General features: G+C 47.0%; 1 protein-coding gene and 1 pseudogene across 2 annotated transcripts in view; one reads left to right on the top strand and one right to left on the bottom strand.

Annotated features, from left to right (window-relative positions):
- Window positions 1-13739, top strand: part of LOC135538103 (G-protein coupled receptor 183-like) — a 16461-nt gene extending 2722 nt beyond the window's left edge. For both annotated transcript variants that reach the window (XM_064964090.1, XM_064964091.1), the window contains 3 exons: window positions 1-125; window positions 10258-10847; window positions 11377-13739. The exon at window positions 1-125 is cut by the window's left edge. In XM_064964090.1, the coding sequence (XP_064820162.1) occupies window positions 1-125; window positions 10258-10847; window positions 11377-11712 (1051 nt within the window). In that variant the 3' untranslated portion in view covers window positions 11713-13739. The remainder of the gene's footprint in view (window positions 126-10257; window positions 10848-11376) is intronic.
- Window positions 1-15938, bottom strand: part of LOC135538104 (ubiquitin-associated domain-containing protein 2-like) — a 35807-nt pseudogene extending 19869 nt beyond the window's left edge.
- Between the last annotated feature and the right edge of the window lie 1562 nt (window positions 15939-17500).

Raw genomic sequence — 17500 nt, 5'->3', positions numbered from 1 at the left:
ACTGCACGTCATCAGACCCAACCTGGCCCGGATCAACTCTACCACACTCTACTCTGCCAACCTGGCCGCCTCCGACGTTCTCTTCACTCTGGCCCTGCCTCTGAGGATAGCCTACTACGCCCTAGGTCAGTGATACTCCACCACTACTCCCATTACTACGCCCTAGGTCAGTGATACTCCACCACTACTCCCATTACTACGCCCTAGGTCAGTGATACTCCACTACTACTCCCATTACTACGCCCTAGGTCAGTGATACTCCACTACTACTCCCATTACTACGCCCTAGGTCAGTGATACTCCACTACTACTACGCCCTAGGTCAGTGATACTCCACTACTACTACGCCCTAGGTCAGTGATACTCCACTACTACTACGCCCTAGGTCAGTGATACTCCACTACTACTACGCCCTAGGTCAGTGATACTCCACCACTACTCCCATTACTACGCCCTAGGTCAGTGATACTCCACCACTACTCCCATTACTACGCCCTAGGTCAGTGATACTCCACTACTACTACGCCCTAGGTCAGTGATACTCCACCACTACTCCCATTACTACGCCCTAGGTCAGTGATACTCCACTACTACGCCCTAGGTCAGTGATACTCCACTACTACTACGCCCTAGGTCAGTGATACTCCACTACTACGCCCTAGGTCAGTGATACTCCACTACTACTATGCTCTAGGTCAGTGATACTCCACTACTACTATGCCCTAGGTCAGTGATACTCCACTACTACTATGCCCTAGGTCAGTGATACTCCACTACTACGCCCTAGGTCAGTGATACTCCCACTACTACTCCCATTACTACGCCCTAGGTCAGTGATACTCCACTCCTACTACGCCCTAGGTCAGTGATACTCCACTACTACACCCTAGGTCAGTGATACTCCACTACTACTACGCCCTAGGTCAGTGATACTCCACTACTACTCCCATTACTACGCCCTAGGTCAGTGATACTCCACCACTACTCCCATTACTACGCCCTAGGTCAGTGATACTCCACTCCTACTACGCCCTAGGTCAGTGATACTCCACTACTACACCCTAGGTCAGTGATACTCCACTACTACTACGCCCTAGGTCAGTGATACTCCACTACTACTACGCCCTAGGTCAGTGATACTCCACTACTACTACGCCCTAGGTCAGTGATACTCCACTACTACTACGCCCTAGGTCAGTGATACTCCCACTACTACTATGCCCTAGGTCAGTGATACTCCACTACTACTACGCCCTAGGTCAGTGATACTCCACTACTACTACGCCCTAGGTCAGTGATACTCCACTCCTACTACGCCCTAGGTCAGTGATACTCCACTCCTACTACGCCCTAGGTCAGTGATACTCCACTACTACTACGCCCTAGGTCAGTGATACTCCCACTACTACTACGCCCTAGGTCAGTGATACTCCACTCCTACTACGCCCTAGGTCAGTGATACTCCACTACTACTACGCCTAGGTCAGTGATACTCCACTACTACTACGCCCTAGGTCAGTGATACTCCCACTACTACTACGCCCTAGGTCAGTGATACTCCCACTACTACTACGCCCTAGGTCAGTGATACTCCACTACTACTACGCCCTAGGTCAGTGATACTCCACCACTACTCCCATTACTACGCCCTAGGTCAGTGATACTCCACTACTACTACTACTACGCCCTAGGTCAGTGATACTCCACTACTACTACTACTACGCCCTAGGTCAGTGATACTCCACCACTACTCCCATTACTACGCCCTAGGTCAGTGATACTCCACTACTACTCCCATTACTACGCCCCTAGGTCAGTGATACTCCACTACTACTCCCATTACTACGCCCTAGGTCAGTGATACTCCACCACTACTCCCATTACTACGCCCTAGGTCAGTGATGCTCCACCACTACTCTCATTACTACGCCCTAGGTCAGTGATACTCCACTACTACTACACCCTAGGTCAGTGATACTCCCACTACTACTATGCCCTAGGTCAGTGATACTCCACCACTACTCCCATTACTACGCCCTAGGTCAGTGATACTCCACTACTACGCCCTAGGTCAGTGATACTCCACTACTACTACACACTAGGTCAGTGATACTCCCACTACTACTATGCCCTAGGTCAGTGATACTCCACCACTACTCCCATTACTACGCCCTAGGTCAGTGATACTCCACTACTACGCCCTAGGTCAGTGATACTCCACTACTACTACACCCTAGGTCAGTGATACTCCACTCCTACTACGCCCTAGGTCAGTGATACTCCACTACTACTACGCCCTAGGTCAGTGATACTCCACTACTACTACGCCCTAGGTTAGTGATACTCCACTACTACTACGCCCTAGGTCAGTGATACTCCACTCCTACTACGCCCTAGGTCAGTGATACTCCACTACTACTACACCCTAGGTCAGTGATACTCCACTACTACGCCCTAGGTCAGTGATACTCCCACTACTACTATGCCCTAGGTCAGTGATACTCCACCACTACTCCCATTACTACGCCCTAGGTCAGTGATACTCCACTCCTACTACGCCCTAGGTCAGTGATACTCCACTACTACACCCTAGGTCAGTGATACTCCACTACTACTACGCCCGAGGTCAGTGATACTCCACTACTACTAGGCCCTAGGTCAGTGATACTCCACCACTACTCCCATTACTACGCCCTAGGTCAGTGATACTCCACTCCTACTACGCCCTAGGTCAGTGATACTCCACTACTACAACGCCCTAGGTCAGTGATACTCCACTACTACTACGCCCTAGGTCAGTGATACTCCCACTACTACTACGCCCTAGGTCAGTGATACTCCACTACTACTACGCCCTAGGTCAGTGATACTCCACTACTACTACGCCTAGGTCAGTGATACTCCACTACTACTACGCCTAGGTTAGTGATACTCCACTACTACTACGCCCTAGGTCAGTGATACTCCACTACTACTACGCCTAGGTCAGTGATACTCCACTCCTACTACGCCCTAGGTCAGTGATACTCCACTCCTACTACGCCTAGGTCAGTGATACTCCACTACTACTACGCCTAGGTCAGTGATACTCCCACTACTACTACGCCCTAGGTCAGTGATACTCCACTCCTACTACGCCCTAGGTCAGTGATACTCCACTACTACTACGTCCTAGGTCAGTGATACTCCACTACTACTACGCCCTAGGTCAGTGATACTCCCACTACTACTACGCTCTAGGTCAGTGATACTCCCACTACTACAACGCCCTAGGTCAGTGATACTCCACTACTACTACGCCCTAGGTCAGTGATACTCCCACTACTACTACGCCCTAGGTCAGTGATACTCCACTACTACTACGCCCTAGGTCAGTGATACTCCCACTACTACTACGCCCTAGGTCAGTGATACTCCACTACTACTACGCCCTAGGTCAGTGATACTCCACTACTACTACGCCCTAGGTCAGTGATACTCCCACTACTACTACGCCTAGGTCAGTGATACTCCACTCCTACTACGCCTAGGTCAGTGATACTCCACTACTACTACGCCCTAGGTCAGTGATACTCCCACTACTACTACGCCCTAGGTCAGTGATACTCCACTACTACTCCCATTACTACGCCCTAGGTCAGTGATACTCCACTACTACTACGCCCTAGGTCAGTGATACTCCCACTACTACTACGCCCTAGGTCAGTGATACTCCACTACTACTACGCCCTAGGTCAGTGATACTCCACTACTACTACACCCTAGGTCAGTGATACTCCACTACTACGCCCTAGGTCAGTGATACTCCCACTACTACTACGCCCTAGGTCAGTGATACTCCACTACTACTACGCCCTAGGTCAGTGATACTCCACTACTACTACGCCCTAGGTCAGTGATACTCCACTACTACTACGCCCTAAGTCAGTGATACTCCACTACTACTACTACACCCTAGGTCAGTGTTACTCCACTACTACTACACCCTAGGTCAGTGATACTCCACTACTACTACTACGCCCTAGGTCAGTGATACTCCACTACTACTACTATGCCCTAGGTCAGTGATACTCCACTACTACGCCCTAGGTCAGTGATACTCCACTACTACTATGCCCTAGGTCAGTGATACTCCACTACTACGCCCTAGGTCAGTGATACTCCACTACTACTACTACTACGCCCTAGGTCAGTGATACTCCACTACTACTACTACTACGCCCTAGGTCAGTGATACTCCACTACTACTACTACTACGCCCTAGGTCAGTGATACTCCACTACTACTACTACTACTACTACTACTATGCCCTAGGTCAGTGATACTCCACTACTACTATGCCCTAGGTCAGTGGTACTCCACTACTACTACGCCCTAGGTCAGTGATACTCCACTACTACTACGCCCTAGGTCAGTGATACTCCACTACTACTACGCCCTAGGTCAGTGATACTCCACTACTACTCGCCTAGGTCAGTGATACTCCACTACTACTACGCCCTAGGTCAGTGATACTCCACTACTACTACGCCCTAGGTCAGTGATACTCCCACTACTACTACGCCCTAGGTCAGTGATACTCCACTACTACTACGCCCTAGGTCAGTGATACTCCACTACTACGCCCTAGGTCAGTGATACTCCCACTACTACTACGCCCTAGGTCAGTGATACTCCACTCCTACTACGCCTAGGTCAGTGATACTCCACTACTACTACGCCCCTAGGTCAGTGATACTCCCACTACTACTACGCCCTAGGTCAGTGATACTCCACTACTACTCCCATTACTACGCCCTAGGTCAGTGATACTCCACTACTACTACGCCCTAGGTCAGTGATACTCCCACTACTACTACGCCCTAGGTCAGTGATACTCCACTACTACTACGCCCTAGGTCAGTGATACTCCACTACTACTACACCCTAGGTCAGTGATACTCCACTACTACGCCCTAGGTCAGTGATACTCCCACTACTACTACGCCCTAGGTCAGTGATACTCCACTACTACTACGCCCTAGGTCAGTGATACTCCACTACTACTACGCCTAGGTCAGTGATACTCCCACTACTACTACGCCCTAAGTCAGTGATACTCCACTACTACTACTACACCCTAGGTCAGTGTTACTCCACTACTACTACACCCTAGGTCAGTGATACTCCACTACTACTACTACGCCCTAGGTCAGTGATACTCCACTACTACTACTATGCCCTAGGTCAGTGATACTCCACTACTACGCCCTAGGTCAGTGATACTCCACTACTACTATGCCCTAGGTCAGTGATACTCCACTACTACGCCCTAGGTCAGTGATACTCCACTACTACTACTACTACGCCCTAGGTCAGTGATACTCCACTACTACTACTACTACGCCCTAGGTCAGTGATACTCCACTACTACTACTACTACGCCCTAGGTCAGTGATACTCCACTACTACTACTACTACTACTACTACTATGCCCTAGGTCAGTGATACTCCACTACTACTATGCCCTAGGTCAGTGGTACTCCACTACTACTACGCCCTAGGTCAGTGATACTCCACTACTACTACGCCTAGGTCAGTGATACTCCACTACTACTACGCCCTAGGTCAGTGATACTCCACTACTACTACGCCCTAGGTCAGTGATACTCCACTACTACTACGCCTAGGTCAGTGATACTCCACTACTACTACGCCCTAGGTCAGTGATACTCCACTACTACTACGCCTAGGTCAGTGATACTCCACTACTACTACGCCCTAGGTCAGTGATACTCCACTACTACGCCCTAGGTCAGTGATACTCCACTACTACTACGCCCTAGGTCAGTGATACTCCACTCCTACTACGCCCTAGGTCAGTGATACTCCACTACTACTACGCCCTAGGTCAGTGATACTCCACCACTACTACACCCTAGGTCAGTGATACTCCACTACTACTATGCCCTAGGTCAGTGATACTCCACTCCTACTACTACGCCCTAGGTCAGTGATACTCCACTACTACTACGCCCTAGGTCAGTGATACTCCACTACTACTATGCCCTAGGTCAGTGATACTCCACTACTACTACGCCCTAGGTCAGTGATACTCCACCACTACTCCCATTACTACGCCCTAGGTCAGTGATACTCCACTACTACTCCCATTACTACGCCCTAGGTCAGTGATACTCCACTACTACTACGCCCTAGGTCAGTGATACTCCACTACTACTACGCCCTAGGTCAGTGATACTCCACTACTACTACTACTACTACTACTACTACTACTACTACGCCCTAGGTCAGTGATACTCCACTACTACTAGGCCCTAGGTCAGTGATACTCCACTCCTACTACGCCCTAGGTCAGTGATACTCCACTACTACTACTACTACTACTACTACGCCCTAGGTCAGTGTTACTCCACTACTACTATGCCCTAGGTCAGTGATACTCCACTACTACTACGCCCTAGGTCAGTGATATTACACCCTAGGTCAGTGATACTCCCACTACTACGTCATAGGTCAGTGAGTATAGTTGTTTTGAAGTAGTTTAAAACAAACAACTAAAAGCAGATCGTCGGTATGTAGAAATGACACAGAGCCTTCAGAAAGTGTTCACGCCCCTCGACTTCTTCCACATTTTGTTGTGACAGCCCGAATTAAAACACACACAATAACCCATAATGACAAAGTGAAAACATGTGTTGACATTTTTTCAAATGTATTGAAAATGAACTCTTAGAAATATCTCCTTTGCATAAGTATTCAAACCCCTGAGTCAATACTTTGAAGAAGCACCTTTGGCAGTGATTACAGCTGAGTCTTTCTGGGTAAATCTCTTAGAGCTTTGCACACCTGGATGATACAATATTTGCACATTATTCTTTTAAAATTCTTCTCTTTCTTTTAAACTGTCAAATTGACAGCCATTTTCAAGTCTGAACCTTGTTTTCCTCTAGGATTTTGCATGTGCTTATAGCTGTATTCTGTTTATTTTTATCCTAAAAAAAAAAATTCCCTTGTCATTGTCGCTGACAAGCACACCCATAACATGATGCAGCAACCACCATGCTTGAAAATATGAAGAGTTGTACTCCGTGATGTGTTGGATTTGCCCTAAACTTAACACTTTGTATTCAGGAAAGAAAGTTAGATTTTTGGCTTTTTTTTTTGCAGTATTACTTAAGTGCCTTGTTGCAAACAGGATGCAGGTTTTGTAATACAGGCTTCCTTTTCACTCTGTCATTTAAGTTAGTATTGTGGAGTAACTACAATGTTGTTGATCCATCCTTCGTTCTCATATCACACCCATTATACTCTGTTACTGTTTTAAAGTCACCATTGGCATCATGATGAAATCCCTGAGTGGTTTCCTTCCTCTCCGGCAACTGAGCTAGGAAAGATGCCTGAATCTTTGTAGTGACTGGGTGTATTGATTCACCATGCAAAGTGTAATTAACAACTTCACCATGCTCAAAGGGATATTCAAGTTCATTGAAAAACCTTCCCTGGTCTTTGTGGTTGAATCTGTGCTTGAAATGTATTACCCGGTTGAGGGAGTGGGGTACAGAGATGGGGTAGTCATTCAGAGATGGGGTAGTCATTCAGAGATGGGGTAGTCATTCAGAGATGATGTTAACCACTATTATTGAACATGGAATGAGTCCATGCAACTTATTATGTGACTTGTTCAGCACATTTTTACCTCAGTACTTATTTTGGCTTGCCTTAAACAAAGGGGTTGAATACTTGTTGACTCGAGACATTTCAAGCTTTTAATTTTGTTATTTCCAAAAATGTCTCAATTAAATTCCACAGTGACACAAAATGTAATCCATATTGAATTTAGGCTGTAACACAATAACATGTGGGGAAAGTAAAGAGGTGTGAACAGCATGTAGTTTACACAGGTATGATAGTCTAATACAGTATGTAGTGTACACAGGTATGATAGTCTAATACAGTAGTGTAGTTTACACATGTATGATAGTCTAATATAGTATGTAGTTTACACAGGTATGAGTGTGTAATACAGTATGTAGTTTACACAGGTATGAGTGTATAATACCAGCGGTGTAAAGTACTTACTGTAAAAGTACTTTAAAGTACTACTTAAGTCTGTTTTTTTGTTGTATCTGTACTTTACTATTTTTGACAACTTTTACTTCACCACATTCCTAAAGAAAATAATGTCATTTTTACTCCATACATTTTCCCTGACACCTAAAAGTATTCGTTGCATGTTGAATGCTTAGCAGGACACGACAAGGGTCCAATTCACACATTTATCAAGATAACATCCCTGGTCCTCCCTACTGCCTCTGATCTGGTGGACTCTCTAAACAGAGAACATCCCTGGTCCTCCCTACTGCCTCTGATCTGGTGGACTCTCTAAACAGAGAACATCCCTGGTCCTCCCTACTGCCTCTGATCTGGTGGACTCTCTAAACAGAGAACATCCCTGGTCATCCCTACTGCCTCTGATCTGGAGGACTCTCTAAACAGAGAACATCCCTGGTCATCCCTACTGCCTCTGATCTGGTGGACTCTCTAAACAGAGAACATCCCTGGTCCTCCCTACTGCCTCTGATCTGGTGGACTCTCTAAACAGGGGCGGCAGTGTGGCCTAGTGGTTAGAGCGTTGGACTTGTAACCGGAAGGTTGCGAGTTCAAACCCCCGAGCTGACAAGGTACAAATCTGTCGTTCTGCCCCTGAACAGGCAGTTAACCCACCTAGGCCGTCATTGAAAATAAGAATTTGTTCTTAACTGACTTGCCTGGTTAAATAAAGGTAAAAAAAATAAAAAAAACAGAACATCCCTGGTCCTCCCTACTGCCTCTGATCTGGTGGACTCTCTAAACACAAATGCTTTGTTTGTAAATGATGTCTGAGTGTTGGGAGTGTGTTCGTTGGCTTTCTGTAAATAAATCAAAAACAGTTGTCTGGTTTGCTTAATATAAGGAATTTAAATAATTTATACTTTTGATACTTAAGTACATTTAAAACCAAATACTGTTAAGACTTTTACTCAAGTAGTATTTACCTGGGTGACTCACTTTTACTCAAGTAGTATTTATCTGGGTGACTCACTTTTACTCAAGTAGTATTTTACCGTGTGACTTTTACTCAAGTAGTATTTTACTGGGTGACTTTCACTTTTACTCAAGTAGTATTTTACTGGGTGACTTTCACTTTTACTCAAGTAGTATTTACCTGGGTGACTTACTCAAGTAGTATTTTACTGGGTGGCTTTCACTTTTACTCAAGTAGTATTTACCTGGGTGACTTACTCAAGTAGTATTTTACTGGGTGACTCACTTTTACTCAAGTAGTATTTTACTGGGTGACTCACTTTTACTCAAGTAGTATTTTACCGTGTGACTTTTACTCAAGTAGTATTTTACTGGGTGACTCACTTTTACTCAAGTAGTATTTTACTGGGTGACTTTCACTTTTACTCAAGTAGTATTTACCTGGGTGACTCACTTTTACTCAAGTAGTATTTTACTGGGTGACTTTCACTTTTACTCAAGTAGTATTTACCTGGGTGACTCACTTTTACTCAAGTAGTATTTTACTGGGTGACTTTCACTTTTACTCAAGTAGTATTTACCTGGGTGACTTACTCAAGTAGTATTTTACTGGGTGGCTTTCACTTTTACTCAAGTAGTATTTACCTGGGTGACTTACTCAAGTAGTATTTTACTGGGTGACTCACTTTTACTCAAGTAGTATTTTACTGGGTGACTCACTTTTACTCAAGTAGTATTTTACCGTGTGACTTTTACTCAAGTAGTATTTTACTGGGTGACTCACTTTTACTCAAGTAGTATTTTACTGGGTGACTCACTTTTACTCTAGTATTTTACCGGGTGGCTTTCACTTTTACTCAAGTAGTATTTTACCGGGTGGCTTTCACTTTTACTCAAGTAGTATTTTACTGGGTGACTTTCACTTTTACTCAAGTAGTATTTTACCGGGTGGCTTTCACTTTTACTCAAGTAGTATTTTACTGGGTGACTTTCATTTGAGTCATTTTCTATTAAGGTATCTTTACATTTACCCAAGTATGACGTTTGGGTTCTTTTTCCACCACTGGGTGTGAATACTTTCTGAAGGCACTGTAGGTTTTTAAATGTAGGTGGAGAATATCCACACAGACCCTTTTTCCTGAGAGACAGATCCCCGTAGCCCTGGCGCCTTGTTATGTTTCAGAAGTGGACTAACCTCTCTTGGTAATCTTTGAGTCTCCCTGCCTCTAGGTTTCCACTGGCCCCTGGGGGAGACCCTGTGTCGTGTCACCGCCCTTCTGTTCTACGTCAACACCTACGCAGGGGTCAATTTCATGACCTGCCTGGCTGTAGACCGCTTCGTAGCCGTGGTTCTCCCTCTACGTTACACCAGGCTCTGCCGGGCCCGGACCATCCGCTACGTCTGCGTAGGGGTGTGGGTTCTAGTCCTAGTCCAGACGTTACCCCTCCTCTCCGTGACCATGACCCGGGCCGAGCCGGACGGGACCACCACCTGCATGGAGTACCCCAACTTTGAGAACGGGGCCGTGGAGGGGCTCCCCTACGTCCTCATTGGAGCCGTCGTCATGGGATACGGCGTTCCCGTTGCAACCATCCTGTGTTGCTACTTGGTGTTGCTTTGGAAGCTGCGGTTGGTGACGAGAAGTAGGGCCGGTGGGCGAGGTCACAGGTCATTGAGGAGCCAGAAGGCGACGGGGGTGATAGCAGGGGTAGTGTTGGTGTTTGTAGTGTGTTTCAGTCCCTATCACATCAACATCCTGCAGTATATGATCCGAAAGCTGAGATACACACCAGACTGTACCGAGCTCCACGCCTTTCAGGTAGTTGTCTCCACACCAGTGGAGGCTGGTGGGAGGAGCTATAGGAGGGTGGGCTTATTGTAATGGCTGGAATGGAATAAATGGAACAGAGTCAAACATGTGGTTTCCATCTTTTTCATGTGTTCCATGAATTCCATTCATTACAACGAGCCCTTCCTCCTACAGCGCCTTCTACCAGCCACCACTGACACACAAACATAGGCCTATCTGTTAATATCATTGTATTTTTGTGTGTGTGTGTGTGTGTTGACCATGAGATTGTGTATTTAAGTGTGTGTGTGTTGACCATGAGATTGTGTGTGTGTGTGTGTGTGTTGACCATGAGATTGTGTATTTAAGTGTGTGTGTGTGTGTTGACCATGAGATTGTGTATTTAAGTGTGTGTGTGTGTGTTGACCATGAGATTGTGTATTTAAGTGTGTGTGTGTGTGTTGACCATGAGATTGTGTATTTAAGTGTGTGTGTGATGTCCATCTCCAATCCACGTGTGACCGACTCCTCCACTAACCCCTCTCTCCCTCCCCTTCAGATGTCTCTACACTTCACTGTGTGTCTCATGAACCTCAACTGCTGCCTGGACCCCTTTGTCTACTTCTTTGCCTGTAAGGGTTACAAGAGGAGGGTGATGAAGATGTTGAGGGTTCAGGTCAGCGCCTCTTTCTCCAGCGTGGTCCGAACCGGGGAGGACACCCCCTTCAAACGGGGGGGGACCCGGGACGGGAGGAGCAGGCTGGGTAGCCACACAGCTTGTCCTGTTGCTTTAGATGACGTTACCAAGACCATTCCTGGGCCTGAGACCGAGACAGGAGCCACATCCAACCAACTACCCCTGAGACAGGAGCCACATCCAACCAACTACCCCTGAGACAGGAGCCACATCCAACCAACTACCCCTGAGACAGGAGCCACATCCAACCAACTACCCCTGAGACAGGAGCCACATCCAACCAACTACCCCTGAGACAGGAGCCACATCCAACCAACTACCCCTGAGACAGGAGCCACATCCAACCAACTACCCCTGAGACAGGAGCCACATCCAACCAACTACCCCTGAGACAGGAGCCACATCCAACCAACTACCCCTGAGACAGGAGCCACATCCAACCAACTACCCCTGAGACAGGAGCCACATCCAACCAACTACCCCTGAGACAGGAGCCACATCCAACCAACTACCCCCTGAGACAGGAGCCACATCCAACCAACTACCCCTGAGACAGGAGCCACATCCAACCAACTACCCCTGAGACAGGAGCCACATCCAACCAACTACCCCTGAGACAGGAGCCACATCCAACCAACTACCCCTGAGACAGGAGTCACATCCAACCAACTACCCCTGAGAAAGGAGTCACATCCAACCAACTACCTCTGAGAAAGGAGTCACATCCAACCAACTACCCCTGAGACAGGAGCCACATCCAACCAACTACCCCTGAGACAGGAGTCACATCCAACCAACTACCCCTGAGAAAGGAGTCACATCCAACCAACTACCCCTGAGAAAGGAGTCACATCCAACCAACTACCCCTGAGACAGGAGCCACATCCAACCAACTACCCCTGAGACAGGAGTCACATCCAACCAACTACCCCTGAGAAAGGAGTCACATCCAACCAACTACCCCTGAGACAGGAGCCACATCCAACCAACTACCCCTGAGACAGGAGCCACATCCAACCAACTACCCCTGAGAAAGGAGTCACATCCAACCAACTACCCCTGAGACAGGAGCCACATCCAACCAACTACCCCTGAGACAGGAGCCACATCCAACCAACTACCCCTGAGACAGGAGTCACATCCAACCAACTACCCCTGAGACAGGAGCCACATCCAACCAACTACCCCTGAGACAGGAGCCACATCCAACCAACTACCCCTGAGACAGGAGCCACATCCAACCAACTACCCCTGAGACAGGAGCCACATCCAACCAACTACCCCTGAGACAGGAGCCACACCCAACCAACTACCCCTGAGACAGGAGCCACATCCAACCAACTACCCCTGAGACAGGAGCCACATCCAACCAACTACCCCTGAGACAGGAGCCACATCCAACCAACTACCCCTGAGACAGGAGCCACATCCAACCAACTACCCCTGAGACAGGAGCCACATCCAACCAACTACCCCTGAGACAGGAGCCACATCCAACCAACTACCCCTGAGACAGGAGCCACATCCAACCAACTACCCCTGAGACAGGAGCCACATCCAACCAACTACCCCTGAGACAGGAGCCACATCCAACCAACTACCCCTGAGACAGGAGCCACATCCAACCAACTACCCCTGAGACAGGAGCCACATCCAACCAACTACCCCTGAGACAGGAGTCACATCCAACCAACTACCCCTGAGACAGGAGTCACATCCAACCAACTACCCCTGAGACAGGAGCCACATCCAGCTGAGTAGCCCCAGAGCCTGTCCTGGTCCTTGAGATGACCACTACTAGGCCATAAGAGACACAGAACCACTAGTCTAGACACACGTACTTGTCCTGGGTTGTATTCACACCAAACGGAGGAAAAAGGAACTGAAACAGAAAGGGACGACCTGAACTTGTCCAATAAGAAATGCTTGTTTTTAATTTGACTTCTTTGCTCACTCTGCTATTTCAAAACGAATGTGAAAAAGATGGACATCCAGGTTCCATAAACACAGCAGCCTTTACAAGGTTCCAGACCTAAAGGGCCTCCTGCAGAACAGGATGCTGTATGCAGAGATACAATCCTACCTTTACTGATTCATCTCAAACATTTCCGTCACATCGATCTTTTGTACAGATATTTATGCTTTTCATAAGTAAAAATGGTTTCACTTCCCAATACTTACTTTTTAACTGCTGTTTAAAGTGGAATTAAAACCATTCTATTTCACTGTTACGGTTTTATTTCAGCAAGGTCTGGCCTGCCCCTAAGTTAGCCAGGTATGAAACTAAAAACACAGACAACTCACTTCCCTAAAAGAGCAACACAACACTTCTCTCTATGAGGTAAAAGGTCAAGGAGTACCGGTACTTCCTAGTTTTTCAACATGTGCAGTGTGATGTTTTCATCTAGAACGTGTAGGCCGACAGCTGGTTTGGAAGTCGCTGCAGCACATCGAGCCCCTCGTTGATCTCACTGCTCTCTAGTGGTGTTAATACAACGGTACACCCTCAGTGAACAAGGGCACACTTCAAGGAAAAGGAGTCCATAGGAGCAAGGGATTGATTTAGGGATTGAGCTCAGGTGTCAAGGACATGTGTGCAGCCCAGTTAGAGGTCCCGCTGTGAAGGACAGGTGTAAAGGTACTCACAGTCCAGCAGGCAGCCCAGTTAGAGGTCCAGCTGTGAAGGACAGGTGTAAAGGTACTCACAGTCCGGCAGGCAGCTCAGACACCTGGTAGTCAAACAGGTAGTGAAACACTTCGGACAGCAGGAAGTCCACCAGTGCAGTGAGCACCCACGTCCCAAACAGGAAGGACTACAGGAAGAACCAGGATGTTACAGTTAGGACTACAGGAAGAACCAGGATGTTACAGTTAGGACTACAGGAAGAACCAGGATGTTACAGTTAGGACTACAGGAAGAACCAGGATGTTACAGTTAGGACTACAGGAAGAACCAGGATGTTACAATATGAAACAATGACATAACATAAAATCATATCATCATCATCATGATAATTTGATAAAACAACTGATAATCTGTGCAGCACGACTGCAATAAAGACCAGCTGGAACGTGCCCAGTGAGTCTAACATAGGTTTACAAGCTGAAATGAACTTACAGCAAATTTTCTGCTGCCGAACCGTCTCTCCAAGATGCGGAAGTTGTAGATGAGCAGACTGTTGCAGAAGGTGTCCTTTAGGTCCAGACAGATCAGTCTGCCACACACTAACCGCCATACCTTATAGAAGATGAGTGAGGGTTGTTACACAGTACACACACCACAGAGTTTCTAAACCCAGAGGTGCAACATCACAAGACTTCCGGGAGCGCTTGAGAAACAGACGTGGCAGACCAGATCGAAAAATGTGTCCTTAAGTTGTTAATTGTCTAGAAATCTAAATGCAAAACTGAGATTTGAGCCAATGTCTTAAGTAGCTGAAAATATCACTTTCACGTGGTTGTAGTAATGACAATCTGACATGTAATCATTTTAATCAAAAACAACTTTATATCGAAGGAGTGTCTTCGATTTGACAGCGCAATTCGGCGCGACGACCATTAAAAGCAGATTACGTGTTTCTGGGCATGAGTTTAGCTAGCCAAAGTTCGGCTACAAGCGTGATCGGGGATTTCTATTGGAGAAGCAGTTCCTGCCTGTCTTCATACTGTACTGTCTTTGGCAAGATGATCCACAGGAGGAGAAAGGATGAGGTTTACGACACTCCCTCTCTCTTTTCCGCTACCTGGTGCTGCAGCGTGATGGCCTGCAGGCTGTAGGTGAACAGGTGATTGTACTGTGGCAGGAGGGTGAGCACGACAGTCAGACCACTGAGGACCAGGAGGAGACCTTTAGACAGGGGGGCCTTATCTGTGGGGGGAGGCAACCAATCAATCACCTACCTGTAGGGCACAATCAATTTGATACTCTATCAGAATTTACAGCAGAGTACTTGTTCCTGGTAACGTTAAATACTTGTATGGAAAATGTGGGCGGGGAAACCACACGCACCGCTCTGTCACTACAGTACTGAGCCAGCATTCAGCGTCGTTTATTAAATGAAACATCGAGCGGTATCACGCAATTCTAGACATTATGACAAAAATGGTAAAGGCTCGAATCGTCGATTGTACGCGTAGAAACGATGATGTGACCCGTGCAAATCCTTAGATTCATCTAGAATGAATGACAATGCAAAGCTGCGAGACAGGACCGAGCGAAAACACTCGTACACGAATCAGCTAGTCCGGTACTTACCGAGCCCTCGGGATCCGGTGGTAGTGAACATGATGGAAAAGGAAAAAATATATATATAATGACTGTCTGTGTAAAGGCACTGCAAAATGAAGGTACAAACTTAGCTATAGTAGCTAAAAGTTAGAAGAAAAAAAACATCACAGTGAGATAGAGGGGAAAGGGTATCGAGTACGGTGGTCGAGTTCGTCCAAAATTATTCGAGATTGTTGTTTTTGACACGCAAATCTCGAGATGCACTGAATAGAAATTGCCACATGAGGTCGCTATGTCACTATCAATGGTCAGTAAAGGTTCTCGCTTATATTATAGCTGGTAAAACAGGTCATTGCCACAATAACAAAACATGCACTCAATTTGCATAACTTAAGTAATTGTATTTCTTCACCGGCCCTCGTTTCATTTAATCCGTTTGATGGATACTGTCCTCGTCAGCAGAAAGTGATCAGAGGTTTTGAGTGGCCTCTATTAATGAACCTCGTCAACAAAAACACTCCTGACACTTGTTCTTTGATCACCTGCCTGTACTCACCCTCCCAAAGACCTGTCAGAGGGTATTGAACACAAGCTGGCGTTTCTTCTCCGCGTCAAGATCAAACCTCTGCCATCTCCGTGACAGTTGTTCCTGTGAAGAAGAGAAACGCACCGTCGACACATTACTCATCCTGAGATAAACCTCATCAGACACTTCTACACACACACACACACACACACACACACACACACACACACACAGAGACACACACACACACACACATACACACACACACACACACACACACACACACACACACACACACACACACACACACACACACAGAGAGACACAGAGACACAGAGACACACTCTCACACACACAGAGAGACACCCACACACACACACACACACACACACACACACACACACACACACACACACACACACACACACACACACACACACACACACACACACACAGAGAGACACAGAGACACACACACAAACACACACACACAGAGAGACACACACACACACACAGAGAGAGACACACACACACACACAGAGACACACACACACACAGAGACACAGAGACACACACACACACACACACACACACACACACACACACACACACACACACACACACACACACACACACACACACACAGAGACACACACACACACACACACACAGAGAGACACACACAGAGAGACACAGAGACACACACACACAGACACACACACACACACACACACACACACACACACACACACACACACACAGAGACACAGAGACACACACACAAACACAGAGAGACACACACACACACACACACACACACAGAGACACAGAGAGACACACACACACACACACACAGAGACACAGAGAGACACACACACACACACAGAGACACACACACACACAGAGACACACACACACACACACACAGAGAGAGACACACAGAGAGACACAGAGACACACACACACAGACACACACACACACACACACACACACAGAGAGACACAGAGACACACACACACACACACACACACACACAGAGACACAGAGAGACACACACACACAGAGACACAGAGAGACACACACACACACACACACACACACACACACACAGAGACACAGAGACACAGAGACACACACACACACAGAGACACACACACACACACACAGAGACACACACACAGAGACACACACACACAGACACACACACACACACACAGAGACACACACACAC

Source organism: Oncorhynchus masou, unplaced genomic scaffold (assembly GCF_036934945.1).
Source record: "Oncorhynchus masou masou isolate Uvic2021 unplaced genomic scaffold, UVic_Omas_1.1 unplaced_scaffold_908, whole genome shotgun sequence".
In the NCBI taxonomy this organism is placed as follows: Eukaryota; Metazoa; Chordata; class Actinopteri; order Salmoniformes; family Salmonidae; genus Oncorhynchus; species Oncorhynchus masou.
This window is presented reverse-complemented; position numbering and strand designations above follow the sequence as displayed.